We start from the raw sequence: 16,991 nt of genomic DNA on the forward strand, positions 1-16,991 counted from the left end.
GCTCAAACAGATGACGAAAATGGCGGACAACTCATCTTCGGTAGGTTCTCGAAATATAATTTGTTATTTTGAAGACATTGACCCGTCTTGGGTGGTAAAATAACACATCGTTTTGCACAGGTCGAGATTGTCGAGGGCTGTCGCCTCCCCGTTCTTCGTAAAAACCAAGAGCACGAGGACGAATGGCGTAAGTATTGTCCGTTTGTTTTCCAGTGCTAAGCTAATGCTAAGTAGCCAACCTCCGCTGGCTGTTGTTAACACAAACCACGGCCTCCAGTTAAAGCACAGAGCAACACACGTTGGCTTCATGTGTTGTGGTAACGTGTCAGAAAGTTTAGTTTTAAACGTCTCCTAAAGTCACTGACATTTATTCAGAAACTCATGTGTACAGTTCGTGACATTTCTTTAGAATAGATTTGATTTAAGGGAAAAGGAGGCGTGTGTCAGACTGATGTTTACCAACAGAACTGCTCAACCTACATGTCTGATCAGACCTTTCGCTCTGAAGGCTTACATTAGTCTAACATATTTGGAAATAAATGAACATTTACTGTACTCCTAAGGCTCAACAAAGTTGGCAGCGTTGCTATTTCTTGGTCAAGCTTGATTATTTAGATTATAGCCAGAACTGTCCCTTGTGTTCAGTGTCCATGTCATATATTGTTAGTTTAACTGTTTACAGTAAATATGTTTTAGAGGGACACAGGAATGTCATCCATTCACGCTCAAAGCATGTTAAAATAAAGCAATTTCTTAAAATATATTTTTCTGCTTGTCATTTGACTTAATGTAGTGCGTGTTGTCGGCTGATATTTGGTGTCAGGTATTATTTAGAGCTTCAAAAGACGTAAAGACACTGGGGGAAATGCACATAAACACTGGCACAGATGTGTGAAAGATCTGTCAATTTAAAAGTCTAAAAGCAGTCATGTATACCTGTATTTTTTCACACCGGAGAAGCTGAAACGCTTCTGTGGATCGACTAAACAAACAGCGAATTGTTTCAGCAGGACTTGTTTTGTCATCTCAGAGAAATCCATTTTGTCAGTTTTCATCATTTAATTACAACTCGTCTTATTTTCTTCAGCATTGGCGGAGATCCTAAGTGTGAAAGAAGTTTCTGGGAGAAAGCTGTACTATGTTCACTACATTGACTGTGAGTAGAGTTTTTATACCTTCCTGTTTATCGTTGATTTTGTAACCATCTTTGTGGGGTATCTGCATTTAAGTGTAAAAACCAAAGAAAATAAAGGCTCAGTTCTTTTTTTTTTTTATGTGATGAATTGCGTAACAGACACATAAAATCGTTGTGTTTTGTGTCGATAGTCAACAAGCGCCTGGATGAGTGGGTCACAGCGGACAGGCTGGACATGAAAAAGCTTCAGTTTCCTAAGAAAGAAGCTAAAACACCAACCAAGAATGGTCTTTCGGGCTCCCGTCCAAGTTCACCAGAGAGAGAAGTGGTAAGTGAATATTTCAACACCAAATGTTCATCTCAGATGCTCTAATGTGGTAAATGTCATTATTTGTACAATATTTGCTCACCTTTTCCTTGAATAGCTTAGTCTTGTTAACTTATGTTAGATGAGTTGTTCGTTTGCAGTGGTTTCCTGGGCAGAACTCAACATATACAGACCTTTTTCTTTATTTTTAACACATTTGCTGCTCAGAATAAATTTGGAGGAGACCAGTCAGAAGTATTGATCATCAATAATGTAGTTTTATGTCTGATATAATATGACATCTATGAGTTGTTTCTCATATGGAGTATACAGCATTTCATTGTAAAAGTTGAGTTTCTGATGATAAGCCAGCCGCTGCCCATCCTGTGTTGTTTCCCCGACTGCAGACGGGTCAGGATGGGGTTGTGATAGTCGGCAGAGTCATTCACCTCCGTCTCTTGTCCTGAAGGCGGACTCGGCTGGTGTCGGTAGTCCTCACTCTGTTGGAGAAGCAGAGGTGTAGAACTAGTGAATGGGTCCCTAAACCAAGCTGAGCAGGACAACATACGGTTCTGCCACCAGCTCGAGACCAAGATGGGGGAATAGCTGCAGCTAAAAATATAGTTCAGTTGTTTATTTCTCACAAAGTGATTGATGAATTAAACATTTGGCAGTGGAGCACTTATATGAGATCCCTATATTAGGAGGCCATGGCCCAAATCTCCCTTTGTGTCCTCGAGCTGCGATTGGTTACAATTCCTCCTCTTAGCTGCCAACGTTGTCACATTGGGTTTATAAAAGTAATAAAACACAACTAGTGACTTTCTGAACATGTTCCCTGTTTAGAGACATTTTTTCCTTCACAACTCTGCTGAGCGGCAGAATGCAAATACTTCTATAATATTACTATTAATACTATAAAAGGAAATATTCATCAGAATACCAAAGATTATCCATATATTGCTGTTTCATACAAAAAGAGGTTCATATTACTCATATTACTCAGTTTTATCACACGTGACATGATGTTGAAACAACTTTGATACAAGAATGATTTCAGCACAATGTTTAAGGAGTTTGTCCGTGTTGCTGTATGAAACCGGCTGAGCATCTATTCAGCTCAGCTGTTTTGGCAGAAATATGCATTCTTTACACCTAATTTCTAAAGCCAAGCATACATAATGTTCTCTTTTATAGATCTGAATATTCCTGCACTTGCACCAGTGAGATTTCTGCTCCCAACGTTAGTCACGAGTGGGTGTGAGTTATCTTTTTTGGCACCACAGCTAAACGGACAGAGCAAGAAAAGCAACTGAATTCAATTAAAGCAGCAAAGAAGAAGCGGATTTTAGTAAATGTGAAACTCAAACACTCAGCGGTGATATCAGTATTCTGTGGCCTCGCTTCTGGAATCATCACCAGAATAAAAACTAAAAAAAAAGTGATAGAAAAGACCAAATTACTGATGAGAGGCAACACGACGGCTGTATCACGGCTACATGGGGCCTCAGTTTCTCACACAGCTCAAGAAGGGCCACATATCTATAAATACTCCTTCTCTCTTTAAAGGCACATTTCCAAAGTTTTCCGACACCACCGGAGCAGTTTGTCTCTCTATCATTGTAAATTTGTCCTTTTTAAATACTAATTTGTGTTCATGAAAAGGTTTAAAGGTGTTTGTTTGGGGCTGAGCTCATAGCTTAAGCCTCTGGCCCCGTGTGAAAGAGTGATGTTTGACCCAAAAGTCTCCACCCACACATCCGATGTGACTGTTTTGTATTATTACGGTTACATTTCCAACGAGGCCTTAACATCCGTCTGCTTCTCCCCTGTGAGGTGAGCGAGAGGGTGGAGACGACCCTGAACACTGAAGCAGCAGCAGCAGCCGTAGCAGCAGCGGCTGCAGCAGCAGCTGCTTTACAGAAGAAGCAGGTGAAATATATCTGTCTGATATACTGACTAACCCCAGTGTCTTCTGCAGAAATCTTCTTTTTTTAACATTATCTGTGGCAGTTTCTGCTTTATGAGTGTCAGCTATGATCATGTCATTGTTTCGTGCTCCATTGTTCTCAAAATCTTAATAATAACTTGAGGGTTAATGTGAATATCAGTTAATCCCCTTCCTTCTTTTCCTTTATGTTCAATTCAGAGGAAGAGCATAGATCTCAACCCACAACCTGCCACAGCTCCTTCCAGAGGCAAAACCCTCCCCACGCCGGTACAAGTTGAATTTACCCCTTCTAGAGATGTCTGAGGCCTTCTTAAACCTGGTTTTGTGTGTTTTATTCGATCATACGGAGCCTCCGTATGATACAGGACGATTAATACAGTTTATCAAACGTTTGACCTGTAAACAACGTACTTATCCAGCTGTGTTTCAGTTTGAAATCTTTATAAGTAGCTCAACTGTTTGGTCTTGGTTGTAATTGATTATGTCGTGAAGGTGAGTTTCGCTTTGAGTGATAAGACAGTGAATATCAGAGCGAATGGCACAAAAAAGAAGGTTTAACTGACTCCTGAAGACATATTAGCTGCAGCGCAACAACACCAAGCGGCTCATCTGTGTCCAGAACATCTTAAAACCAGGGTTAGATGCTTAAATTGGATCTGCTGGGGGCTTTTAATCAGACAGTCTCATAGTGGAGACCCATTTTTTAATCCTGACGTAGGTGTTTATGTTATGTTTATGCATTTAGCAGACGCTTTTATCCAAAGCGACTTACAGATAGGCAGATAGGGTAAGGGGGTCTTCCTAAGGGGGATTTGAACCCAGAGCTCCCACATGAAAGCTGGCAATCATACCACTACACTATCCAGTCCCTATAGGTGTTTGTTGAGAGAACTGAAACATGAGCCTCTGGTCAGGCTGGCATATAAAGAAAGTTCTGTTTGTGAAGTGTTTGGTTGGTGTTCGCTGATTTCAAGCCAAACATCTAATTCTGTGTATTTGCTGCAGAAGAGGAAAGTAGAGCCGGTTCCCCTGGCACCTCAGGTGCCCCCGGCGACCCCCGTGCCCTCCTTGCCAAGTTCAACGGAGGCCTCTCAGGCCGCGGTGTTTCCTGTTGTGAGAGAGACCAACACCTTCAAGGCCCGAGAAGACCATGACCCGCTCGCCTCGGTCACAACGGTAAAGAGAGTCCTGCTGCATGTCTGTCTTAGCGTTGAAGTCCCTGTGAAAAACAACTGATATCTTTCTAACGACAGAACGGCACTGCGCGGCGCCTCATCCCCTCTCAGCCCGGGAGGAAGAGGAAAGCTAACTGCGGGGGAGCTGATGAGGTATGGAACTCGTGTTTTATGTTCTGCCATCTTGTTTTGGGCCTTTCCTCTGCTGACCTGCTCCGCTGCTACAGTTGACCTCTCATGTTCTCATGTTTTCTTTGCTATGCATCGACAGTACTGTCCGCCCCCCTTAAAACGAGCGCCTTTACCCTTTTCTAACTTCTGTGGCGGGCTCATGACACGCCTACCCTGGACTGAGCTAAAATTGTTGGCGCCATACTGAAGTTTCCCTCAGTTTGCTCCTTTAACCAAAGTTTTATTCCCGTTTTTAAGTTTCCAAAAGCCTGTGTTTTTGTGTCTTTTTCTGCTAGATGATAAAGGTTCTGCAGTACAACAAGCCTCAAAGTGCCAGCGTCTTTCTACCACCACCAGAGGTCTGTATTCATGTCATATTGTTGCCCATTGACCCAAGTTTAGTCCTTCTGATCAAATTAACTTTATCCGACTACATTTTCAAAATCTAAAATACTACAATTCCCGTGAAACAGCTTTCAACTTAACATTCAATGCTGATGTTTTTGCAGCAGTCTGACATGTGTAACGTCTACCACCAGGACTCCCAGGACAGTTCGGACGGCATCCCGACTGCACCTCGCATGACGGGCAGTCTGGTGTCCGATCGCAGCCACGACGACATCATCACCCGGATGAAAAATATCGAGTGTATCGAGCTGGGGCGGCACAGACTAAAGCCCTGGTACTTCTCACCGTACCCGCAGGAACTCACCGCATTGCCCATCCTCTACCTCTGCGAATTCTGTCTCAAGTACCTCAAAAGCCTAAAGTGTCTCCAGAGGCATTTGGTAAGACTCTTTAAAACTTTGATCTCGTGTCATTGGCTCGATCTCCTTTTCTCAGGCTACTTAATCAGCTGTTAACGTGACTAAATTCAGTTTGTTACGGTGATGTACAGAGACCGCGTTATGAACTGTTTCTGTTGGTAGGAGGAGCACAGCAGGGTTGTATAAAATGGGTTTCAGTTGATATTTTGCTTTCCTTCTTGTTTAAACCAACTGAACAGTAGCTGCTATAAAGAGCTCTGACGGGCCTCTTACTGGTGAGGGTGGAATTACACCCCAGTAATTGGTGTAGATGCTCCTCTGGAGCAGCTGTGCTAATGCTGCCGTATTATTTGGCTCGGACTCATCAAATGATTGATTAAATGTGAGCCGTTTGAATGTGATCACCTGACAGCTGTGAGCTGGTCTGTTGATAAAACTGAGAGTGTTACAGTGGCTGATCAGATCAGATCAGTCTCATCTCACTGTGTAGCTTTGAGGGGCATCTTTGCACCGTTCCACACTGCTTCTCATCGTCTTTTATTTATCGTTTTTAGACCAAATGTAATTTAAGACACCCTCCAGGCAACGAGATCTACCGTAAAGGCACCATCTCCTTCTTTGAGATTGACGGCAGGAAAAACAAAGTAAGTGATCGGATGATGTGTTTTTGTCTTAGTTTCACAGGTTTTTTTTGTCTTATTTTTCAAACCAACGTGTCATTTTTTGGTGCATTTCCCCAGAATTATTCCCAGAACCTGTGTTTACTCGCTAAGTGTTTCCTGGACCACAAAACGCTGTATTACGACACAGACCCGTTCCTCTTCTATGTGATGACGGAGTACGACTCGAAAGGATTCCACATAGTGGGCTACTTCTCCAAGGTACAAAGAGTGCAAAGAAGTGTATTATAACCCGCTGGGAAGGGCCTCGAGTCTAATTATGAGCTGCCAGGGTGTAACTTTGTGTTTTAATTCACTGTTTGAAGGAGAAGGAATCGACTGAAGATTATAACGTCGCCTGCATCCTGACTTTGCCTCCGTACCAGCGGAGAGGTTACGGGAAGCTGCTCATCGAGTTCAGTAAGTGTTCTTTTGACGGGTCACGGTGTGATCAGGAAATGCTTTTATGTTTGAGTCCTTCAGCAGCGTTTGTGTTGATTATCTGGCAGGTTATGAGCTGTCCAAAGTCGAGGGGAAGACGGGAACTCCTGAGAAGCCGCTGTCTGATCTCGGTCTCTTGTCTTATCGTTCCTACTGGTCCCAAACAATCTTAGAAATTCTTATGGACCTAAAACCCGACAATGGAGAAAGGCCGCAGATTACCATCAAGTAGGAGACTTTATTTTCCTCGATCTTTGTCCAAAGGATCAGTGATCAGTTGATCTAAAACCTTCTCTTTTATCTGTTTGTGCAGTGAAATCAGTGAGATCACAAGTGTGAAGAAAGAAGACGTCATTTCAACTCTTCAGTACCTCAACTTAATCAACTATTACAAGGTGAGACTAATGCACATTTATCCAAGTGATTCAGATAAAAAACAAGGTTTTAGTGATGAATTTACCTGAATTCATCTTACGAGGCTTATATGCAGGCAGAGCTTTTCCTCTTACTGCGTCTGGAGGAAGAAAATGATGATAATATGAGATAAATTCATCAGATTTTATTGATACTGATGCAGTGTTAGAAGCACTTTGAGTGGTCAGTTAGACTAGAAAAGCGCTATAGTCCATTTACCATTTACTCTATCCAAGAAACAAGAAACCAGTTCACTACGCAGTTAACTTTGGGTTTAATGTCCGTTTCAACCCCTTACAGAATAAAATATTAAACTGATCAGAATATCAACGAGCAACTTAACGACTCAGGAAACGTAACTTTTTGAGAATATGTCATTTTATGCCAGGCTCTGACTTGACCTGACTGACCTGAAATGTGGATCCTGTGCTCCTGAGAAGCCTCTCACAGCCGATTCTGTGGCAGAACGGTGACACTTTCCCCCTGAAGGGGTGTCACTGCTCCTTCCTGTGCAGCCAACGTGAACGGAGCTGTCAGCAGAGCTAATGTTAGCTGTAGTAACTGTCACATGTCAACAAGTAGCAGAAACGAGATGATATGCTCGTTAATTCAATTCAATTCAGTGTATTAATATAGCGCCAAAATACAGCAAATGTCATCTAAAGGCACTTCAATAATACAGACCAGATCAAGCCAATTGGAGTTAATTTCATTGTAATCATAATCCAATCAAATCCAAGTAATTAAATTCTAAATTAGTCCAATTCAAAAGCTATGTGCTAGCTAAAGAAACCGCAGATTGCTCTGAAACTTCGGTCCTGAGCGTGCATGAGGCGACTGTGGAGAGAAACGACTGCCTTTTAACAGGGTTACGAAGAAAAGTGTGTGAACCGCGGTGCTAACTGTATTAAAACGTCATTCTCCTGCATCCTGCCTCCTCAGCCCTTCACAGAGTCTGACGTTTTTTCCGATAAGTGGCCCGTTAGGCTACTGATCCGTCTGAGAACGTTTCCTGACACAACCACAGGATTAACTGAAAACATGCATTAAACACGGCGTGATTACAGCTGAGCTCACATGCACTAAAGAGACATTTGCACAGTTCACGCTCTCCCTTTAAGCACAGAAACGACCCGCAGCAGGACACATTTAGAAGTGGTTCTCAGTTCCCACTTTAATTAAAAACCTCACCTCACATGTGCTCCTTTGAGCTGCTGCACCAGTCATTCAAGTTAGAAGTTCAGGAACATTCACATCATCACAGTATTGTTCCCTATATTAAAGAAACGGGTCGTGTCTCCGGTTCTGTTCACAGCAAAGTTTGCTCACTGTATTAATCTGTTCTTCATCCTTTCTACTGAACCACTTTCATATCTCTGAGTTTCCCTGAGACTGAACTCTTCCCAGCCAACCAGCCGTCTCTGCACGCTGATCATTAATTTGATTTTTCCATCGTTTTATTGCTCCGACCCTGCTTATAAACATATTAAAATTCTGCCACTTTAATGGAGACTGTTCTCAGTAAACTCTCCATCAGCTGTTTCCCAGATAACATTATTATTAGACTATTATTATAGATAAAATGCTGTTAAAAATCACCTGTCGCTGATGGAATATCTTTCCAGTAACTGCAGAGAACCTGAACCAACTCTGGCCTCTTTGTTTCCTCCAGGGTCAGTACATCCTAACGCTCTCTGGCCTCTTTGTTTCCTCCAGGGTCAGTACAGCCTAACGCTCTCTGGCCTCTTTGTTTCCTCCAGGGTCAGTACATCCTAACGCTCTCAGAGGAAATCGTGGATGGCCACGAGAAAGCGATGCAGAAGAGGCACCTGCGCATAGATCCTAAATGCCTTCACTTCACTCCAAAGGACTGGAGCAAAAGGGGAAAGTGGTAGAGACCCGGCTCAGTTCACCCGTTACTGTCCCTGGACTTCGACAGCAGATATGAAGCAGATGAAATGTTTTGGTCAAGTTGTCACATTGAGAACCTTCTTGAGCCCAGAGCTCTCCTCCAGATGAGAGACGGGGAACATTGAGCCACTTAAGATGCATAAGCTTTTATCAAGGACCCTCATTATGTATTGTGAATTTATAAAGTTGTCAAACTTGGACTTTGTTAACAGTAACAACGCCAAATATACAATACACCCCCCCTCTACTGTGTAAAAGATGTTGTTGATGACCAAAACAGTGCATTAAAAGTGACAGAAGGTGTCTGTTTAATAGTGTAAATTAAGACAGAAAACCGCAGACGTCATAGTTTGTTGTTCGACAGTAAAATGTTTATTATTTTGGTAAAACCTTCAACTTTTTTCTTCCTTTTTTGTTTGTCTGCATATTTTGAATCTTCCAAGTGAGAATGTTGTCATCAAAATGATGTATTTATATAATTTATGTATCCCAAAAAGGTTTGATGGTGGGCGCTGCGACACGAACCCAGATTCATCCTCCTAGGTTTACACAAGCCTCTCTTTTTTTCTCCCTCTGAGTGCCTGAATTTAAATGCATCTCACTGGGCAGAAAATAGCTCTGATCGTATTTTACCATAAGCTCCAGGCTAATTAATGGAAAAATGTGTCACTTTTAATTAGACAATTAGACATAAAAACCTCCATGATGTGTAAACTTGTGGAACCAGCACGAATAATTTGGGATTTATTCTAACATACTGGTGTTGCTCTGCTTTTATCACCTTTTTTTAAATATCTGAAAGCATCAATGTGTCTGATGGGTATTTATTTTCACGTTTTTTAGTTAATCGCCGACCTGAATTATTTCCCCTCAGTTAAACCGGTGTTCTCTGAGTGTAAATACGTGCGACAGAAGCCATGCCGAACTGTTAGAGGAATGTAAATCTAGTGTACAGTTGTTTTGTATTTTTACTCGCTGTTGTCTAACAGACTGCACAACATCTACGGGAAAAGACCTGAAAGTGATATTTTTTTCCTTTTCTTTGTGTTTTATGTTTACATGTCAAAAAAAGATGGTGAACTTGCCCTGTTGAAATGATTTAGTATATCTTTATGTGAAGCACACTTGAGTGTCATTTGACCGTTTGATATGAAAAGCTTGTTGGAGTCATAAAAAGCAAGTTTAAAAACCTCATGAATGTCTTTTAAAGTGTATATTTGAGCTTTTATTGGAGTTCTGAGAGCTACATTTAGCAGGTTATAGAGCTGAGAAAACCATGCAACCAACAGGATTTAAGGCACTTAATGTTCCTGAGGTCCAGGTGTTTATAGGAATAAATTTACAGGATAGTATTTAGTATTTACAGGAATAAAATCTGTGCAGTTCAGGATGAGGCGTTCAGGCTCTTCCACCCTGAATATGACGGTAATGCTCAGCCACCAGGGGGCGTATGGGATACTTTGTCCTGTCAACTGGCTAATAGTTTCACCTGGTTGAAAGGTTAAAGTACAAAAAGTTCCAAATGACACCCGTAGTGCAGCACATTTAGTAACCGATGCAATGCCAAAACAATTGCAATAGAATTAAACTGAACTGGGTAAGAAGGTACGGTCGGCTTGACATCTATAGATGATTTCTTCTGAGGTGTCGATGACCTGAAGGTGCACACTGCTGCTGCTGTTTTAATTTCTGCAGGTCGGGTTTGGATTATCAGCCTCTCTTCTCTGACACTGTGTTGGATTGCAGCTCCGGTGAATCCTCACCACATCACACCCATTTTCTTTCTGCACCTGGCAGAGCCGCACCAGTCCCCATAAGGACAGAGGAATTTCACACTAATCTAACATCCTCCCTGCAGAACTTATTTCAGTAAGCTTTCCTTATCCTGATTCCTGACTGGCAGCAGGTTTTGCGTCATTTTAATAAATTTTTTTAGTCTTAATTCATGACTTCAGGTGCTTTTATCCTGATAAATCACCACAGAAAATATACATCAGACTCAAAAACTGTACATTCTTGATTATTTACTGTAAAATTAAGTCAAATCCAGAGTAAATAAAATTAATTTGCAATCTAGCCCTAATCTGGGTGCTGATCTTGAACACTGAACCTGCCTTTATCTTGTCCAAATTCAGGTCACCACACGTGGTCCAAATGGCCCAAACACACACACACATCCAGAAACTAACCAATTCAAACTGTTTCTGGACCAGAACTGGCCAAAGCAGTGTCCTCAGTGGTCCAGTTCAGCAGACTATCTAAGAAAAAACAGGGAAAACGGGGACTGAAAGCACTTGAAGAGACAACGGAAATGGAGAACATCCACATGGTGTCACTGTAACATCGAGTGTTGTTGGCTTATTTACCAGCTGAAACCACGGATTCAGTTGATTCCAACCATCTTCAACCATACTCCTCAGCTCTGAAAAGTGTGTGTTTAGTTCAATTTGAGCATCCAGATTGTGTTCATACTCTGTGATGTTGGACCATTCTCAAAATTAAGCATGTAAATATGTTAATTTCCTCCTTTTTTTTACCGTTAAAGAGTATTTCTGTAAGGTCATGAGCATTGTTTGAATGAAATGTAGGTCAAATTTAACTGGGACTCTTTTCACACGAGTTTTAATAACTCAGACTCCTTTCCTGTGTCTCTGCTCATCTTTCTGATTAAACCAGACGGAGACGATCAATACCGAACACCACCTGACCTGTAATTTGCAAAGAGGTATGACTGTGTTTAAGAAAACAGTTTCAAGCACTATCAACTGTTGCCTGTGCTTTTATTTCTCTTATCTCTACGAGACACACACCACCAACAACGCAGGCCTCTCCTCCTCCCTGCCCCCAACCCCAACCCCAGACCAGAGCTGCTGACCTCGTAACACACGCAGCCATATGGTACGGCCAGGACCAAACTCCGAGCAGTAATTAGGGGGATGGTGCCGGACACTGGCTCTGCTGCGGAGTGGGTTGAGCAGCATGATTCATCTCCTCTCTCGAGCATCATTAAACGGTACGCACAAACTCACAGGTATGTGATTCTTAAGATAGTTGTGGCTGGTGGGGACGGAAAAATACGATTTATAAGGTTCTGCTCCTGTTCTCTCATTGTTCTTATGCAGGTTGATTGATTGTTATGATCTCAAACCACACTGACTATATGTTTAGGGGCACACAGAGGTCTCTGCAAATAAACACACAGACCACCATTTTCACCTTTGCCCCTGGGCTGTTGTGCCTTTATCTCTCTTGTGCAGAAATGTCGGTTTGGCACGTGAAGGAGACTTTAAATGAAAGCGTTTCATGTTTCCATTAATTTATCAGGGAAATACAGGTGGAGATACTGTTGGAGGCCGCTATACGTGCCACATTTCCTATTGTATGTGCCATGTGATCAGTATCCTCAAACATGTCATATCCTGGTTTAGCAAATTCTTAAATTCTCACTTAGGCCCAGTGAAGCTTTTTTAATTTGAGGTCTCCTCTCGGTTGCTGCTGTCTGTCCGTCACTGCCTCAACCTCTCTCTGTCAAGGAGAGGAGGAGGAGGGGGGAGGAGAGAGAGGCCGGGTGAAGCTGTGTGAGAGGGAGGGAGGAGAAAGAGGGGGTTGGCTTTAGTGTGATGTGAATGGAATAGAATCAGCGCGAGAGGGAGAGAAAGAGGGAGGAGGACAGCACAAATCAACCTGCCTCTTGACTTCAACAACAGAACGGAGGAGCTGGTAGGCACAGACATCGGGAAGTGTGTTGTGTTTTATTTTTATTTTTGGAGAGAGGAAGAGGACCCCGGCCGGGAGGAACTGCAGGAGGAGGAGAAAGAGCCTCAGCGTGGAGATAGATAGCAGAAAAATGCTGTCATGGGGAGAGAAGGGGAGGGAGTCGGCAGAGAGGAACAGGATGAAACAAGGCAGGGTCGAGCAGAACTGAAATGTGGAGGTAAGCCTTTTCTTTCTGTGCTGAGAATTTACATTCCGGCCTGGCCGGATCCTTTTTGTGATGATAATGAATTCAGATGGACGGATCTGCACACCGTGTCTGCCTCATACCTCTGTAAAGGCATGCATATGCTCCTGTAGGCACCCAGACCAGCCAGAGACAATGTATGATAGACATAGAGGATGTGAAATAATGGCTTGGCATCATCATATCATGCCTCGCTGCCTATTGTCTTATTGTCAACCCTCATAAATGTGTTTTATTCAGTGGGATCCGTGCACTATGCATACCGTTCACACACGACACTGAGGTTTGAAAGCAGCTCACAATCTTTGTCGCATTTCATCTCAGGCCTGCCCTCCTCTTCTCCCAACACTAAACCCCCCCCCCAGCCCCCACCGACACACACACAATCATCTTTCCTGTCTCCCTCCTTTGTGCGCTCTCCAATTAGGCAAGATTGTCTTAAAAACAGTGTTGTGACATTGTCAGGAAGGCACTGCCAGACCTTGCTGTAGCGCACTCGTGGCTGCAGGACTCAGGGATGAGGGCAAGGTGGAGGGAGGAGGGGAGGGGAAGGGATAGATGGAGGGACTCTCAGAGAATGAAAGAGGCTCAGACAGAAAGAAGATGCAGGGACAATAAAAAAATTTAAAAAAGAGGATCAGCGTTTATTCCATACACACATTTTAAAAGACAAGCCATCATCCATCAGTGTGCAGCCTTCTGGGATTTGTGGGGATAAAGAGGATTGTGTGATTTGCTCAGACAATGATGGAGAGAAGCACAACCTGAGCTGGGGTGTTGTTTTCAAGGTGGCAGAGAAAATGAGGGATGCAGGAGTCAGGCTCCCCATCCCCTCCTCACCACCCTCTGCACGCTCTAATTTACCATGGGGCTGTGCGTTCACGAGACGTTGGGGCTTCGGGGCTGCATTGGCTGTTGCGGGGAAAGAAAAGCAGGGATGAAGAGCTAAGCAGGAGGAAGACAAGCAGCAGTAGCTTACATAAGCCAGTGCACTCAAAGGACTGGCCATTTAATTTACATTGAGCTGCACGATTCCTCATCCAGTGTGGTTTTCGCAGTGGTCGGTGTTAACAATTTAAAGGATAAAATGCAATTTGACCTGAAAGGGCTGTTTTCTCGGCCGGACAGACAGGAGGGGGTGTTGTTTTTGGCCAGGGTCAACTTTGACTGGACAGTTTGGTGTGTGTGTGTGTGATAAATCCACCTTGTTCCACTCCTCCAACAGTTATCCATCAAGGCAAATGATAAAAATGCCTCCATTGAGTGACATGATGATGATGCTCACAGTAAGCGGCCTGATCATCCAACTCAGCTGCTGTTGACTTTTGCTGCCATCCACTGCAGTGCATTAGCAGTTTATCTAAATGTAGTGAAATCCTTTAGCAAAGGCCTTGAGCAAACAGTATAATCACTCAAAAAAGCCCAAAATTCACAATATTCATTTGTGTTAAACCAGGTGCATTTAACAGAAAATGTGAATTCAAAACATACTAATATCAGAAGAGCTGAAGGCTTCTGATTCTCTACAATTTACTCTCAGTTTCCTGGAAACTGTGGGGTTCAGTACTGAACTTATTTCTATAATCTCCCCAGAAAAAAATGTTCTATAAGTCAAATTAATAGAAAATTGACTCTCCTGGTGGTGATGTAGCACTTAAGGCAAATTGGTTTTCATTATCGTCCTTGATGAAATCGCCTAAAACAATTATGTCAGCCTGCTATTACTTTAGAGTTAGAGCCTTGATTGCAAGTAATGAGCAGAGGTAAGACTTGTTGGGATTTAGGCTGCGGCTAATGATCATTTTGGTCAGAGATTATAAAAACAAAAAGATCATTTTCACACTTAAATTAATGTTCAGCTCTTGCATTTGCAGAAAATGGTGGAAGATGTTTACTCGTTTTCTCTGCTTTTATCCTCCTGGCTGCTCCTTTGGTCTCTGATCCGACCTGGCTACACTTCCTTTGGTCCATAAGAAGCTCCTACAACAATGCTTTGCTGTTATTTGACTTCTTCATAGAAAGTCCTTGGTAAACTGAAAGGGGACGACGTGCCGCCGAGGCCACAGGTCAGGACTCGAACCTCTCCTGCTGTGACTGTGGTCTGTCTCCATTATGAGGCTTCCCCTATAGGATTTGTACTATTGCATGTTGAGTAGAAAGGGAGTCACAGGAGACTCTTAAATCAATTGACCCACTTTTTATTTCCTGCACCAAACAAGAGCCAAGAGAGTCAGAGAGTGTCTTTGTGTGTCATGTGGAAGCAGACTTAACTGTCAGCTTTCACCGTTTTCTACTAGCAATCTCCCCCGGTCACTGATTGTGGTGATTATAGCCTCTGACAACAGAAGCCGTGTAGCAGGTATTTGAGGCTGTTTGGCTGCCAGGATTTAAGATTTAGTTCACATCGAATGTCCTGCTTCTGCGCATGATCAAAGTGTGAAACCTGAGATGACTCTTTGTATGAAGAACACAATCTTTGACAAATAGCTTGCAGATAATCAGCAGTCCTCACTTGGCAGTACGATATCAAGAGAGTTCATGCTGTTTGCTCTTCACAGTACAAGAATGTCCACGTGATTTTATACGTCTGAAGGTTACCAGGCAGATTTTCTTGTAGTCTGAGTCAGCATTATATCATCTTTCTCATTTGGAGCCTTTTTGCATGACTACACCCTGGAAGGCTCCCTGTGGGGAGCTCAGGGAGGGAGGCAGTTGGACAGGCGAGGCCTCCCCCTCATCGATGGCAGCCTGCAACCGTGTGGATCCTCTTTACTCGTGCCCTCTGATGTCACCTGTCCCCCTGTTGGCATCATCCAATAATTATTTGCACAAATAAAAAAGCAGGATTAAAAAAGTGATTGAGATTTTCAGCTGTAGTTGTACCGAACAGTTGAGATTCCTGTAAAAGGCATTCAGTGAGCTTTTATTGTTTGGAAAGTCCATTCAATCTCCAGAAGGGCTACCGTCTATTTTATAAACTTTTTCTTTAAAAAACTCCCACAGAAATGACACATGTGAAACAGTCACAGAATCCATCAGCTCCCTGAGTGTGAGATTGAGAAAGATGAACAGAGAAATTGGTTCTTGAAGCGTAAAAAACATCATCAGTGTTGCTAATTGGTGTTTTATTCCTACTTAGATAAAACCGTGTTGCAATTGTTTTGATAACTATGTTGAGAGAGAATCAGTAAGAGCCAGACGCTGCTTTCTCCATGAGACATTTTCATATAAACATAGTACAGATTGAGCCCTGAACTTCGCCCCCTTCCAGAAATAAATTCAAGCTTATTGTCCTTAATCACAATGTTTCACTCAATTGTGTCATACATACATTGAGCCATTAAGTGGAGTGGTGGCTCCTTCTCATTGTTCTTGTTGCTATTACCAGAAAAGTGCACTCAGGAGGATTCAGAGCCACTGAAAGCAGTCCAGGACCAACCATTCACCATCCATGCGCCACGTCTTTTAATCTCTATGCTTGGTCGATAGAGATCAAAAAGGCAGAAAACATCCTGCGTTGATAGGAGTTTAAAAATACCCTCATGAAGTATTCTATTCTGGGAATTAAGTGTGAAATATGAGAGATCATCATTGTGTTTATGTCAGACTAAAGAGCCTCTTTGTTCTGTCGCAGCTATGAGGAGGAAGTTGCATCCTCAACTGTTTCATTTACACGTAAAAGGCGCCTGTAATAAAGAAGTGAGAAGAGAGATCGGTTTCAGCAGATAAACCATTCAGCACTGCACAGTCGGTCGAGCCGTGTGGGGGACAAACGGTGACCACACACAGGAAACTGACAGCAGAGATGTGATCTGTGTGACATAGAAGGGAAGAGGGCTGGTTTGGTGTTTCATGTTAGCTTTGAATGCAAGTTCTGATTCGCTTCCCTTAAGGCTCGGTCATTTTATTACCATGACAGTAATATGTGCCTCGCAGTAACAGAACTTAGAAGTCAATGACATACTTTGATGAAAATGAATTTGCAGCAGTAACATTAATGTTGGCTCCGGGCATTCACTGATAAACTTCACGCAGCTTATTTCTATTATGGCGTGCAGACACAAGCGCTAATACTTCACAGAATGTATAGCAGCCTCCT

General features: G+C 42.8%; 2 protein-coding genes across 5 annotated transcripts in view; both read left to right on the plus strand.

Moving 5' to 3' along the window:
• Positions 1–10,122, plus strand: LOC140279784 (histone acetyltransferase KAT5-like). Its single transcript, XM_072374955.1, has 16 exons — positions 1–40; positions 121–187; positions 1,088–1,156; positions 1,327–1,463; positions 3,279–3,374; positions 3,592–3,660; positions 4,399–4,569; positions 4,647–4,721; positions 5,036–5,098; positions 5,279–5,527; positions 6,061–6,150; positions 6,247–6,387; positions 6,492–6,585; positions 6,675–6,834; positions 6,920–7,001; positions 8,781–10,122. The coding sequence occupies exons 1-16, from the start codon at positions 11–13 to the stop codon at positions 8,913–8,915; spliced, it is 1,728 nt and encodes a 575-aa protein (XP_072231056.1). The 5' UTR covers positions 1–10; the 3' UTR covers positions 8,916–10,122.
• Positions 10,123–11,795: 1,673 nt separating this feature from the next.
• The window catches only part of sipa1 (signal-induced proliferation-associated 1), a 35,562-nt gene continuing 30,366 nt past the window's right edge, over positions 11,796–16,991 (plus strand). For 3 of the 4 annotated variants that reach the window (XR_011909406.1, XM_072375767.1, XM_072375770.1), the window contains exon 1: positions 12,526–12,865. The gene's annotated coding sequence lies outside the window, so the exon portion shown is untranslated. Of the gene's footprint in view, positions 11,963–12,525; positions 12,866–16,991 lie in introns of those variants that run through there. The other variant, XM_072375769.1, reaches the window with a different exon arrangement.

This window comes from Leuresthes tenuis, unplaced genomic scaffold (genome assembly GCF_036924035.1).
Source record: "Leuresthes tenuis unplaced genomic scaffold, fLeuTen1.0.hap1 SCAF_21, whole genome shotgun sequence".
NCBI lineage: Eukaryota > Metazoa > Chordata > Actinopteri > Atheriniformes > Atherinopsidae > Leuresthes > Leuresthes tenuis.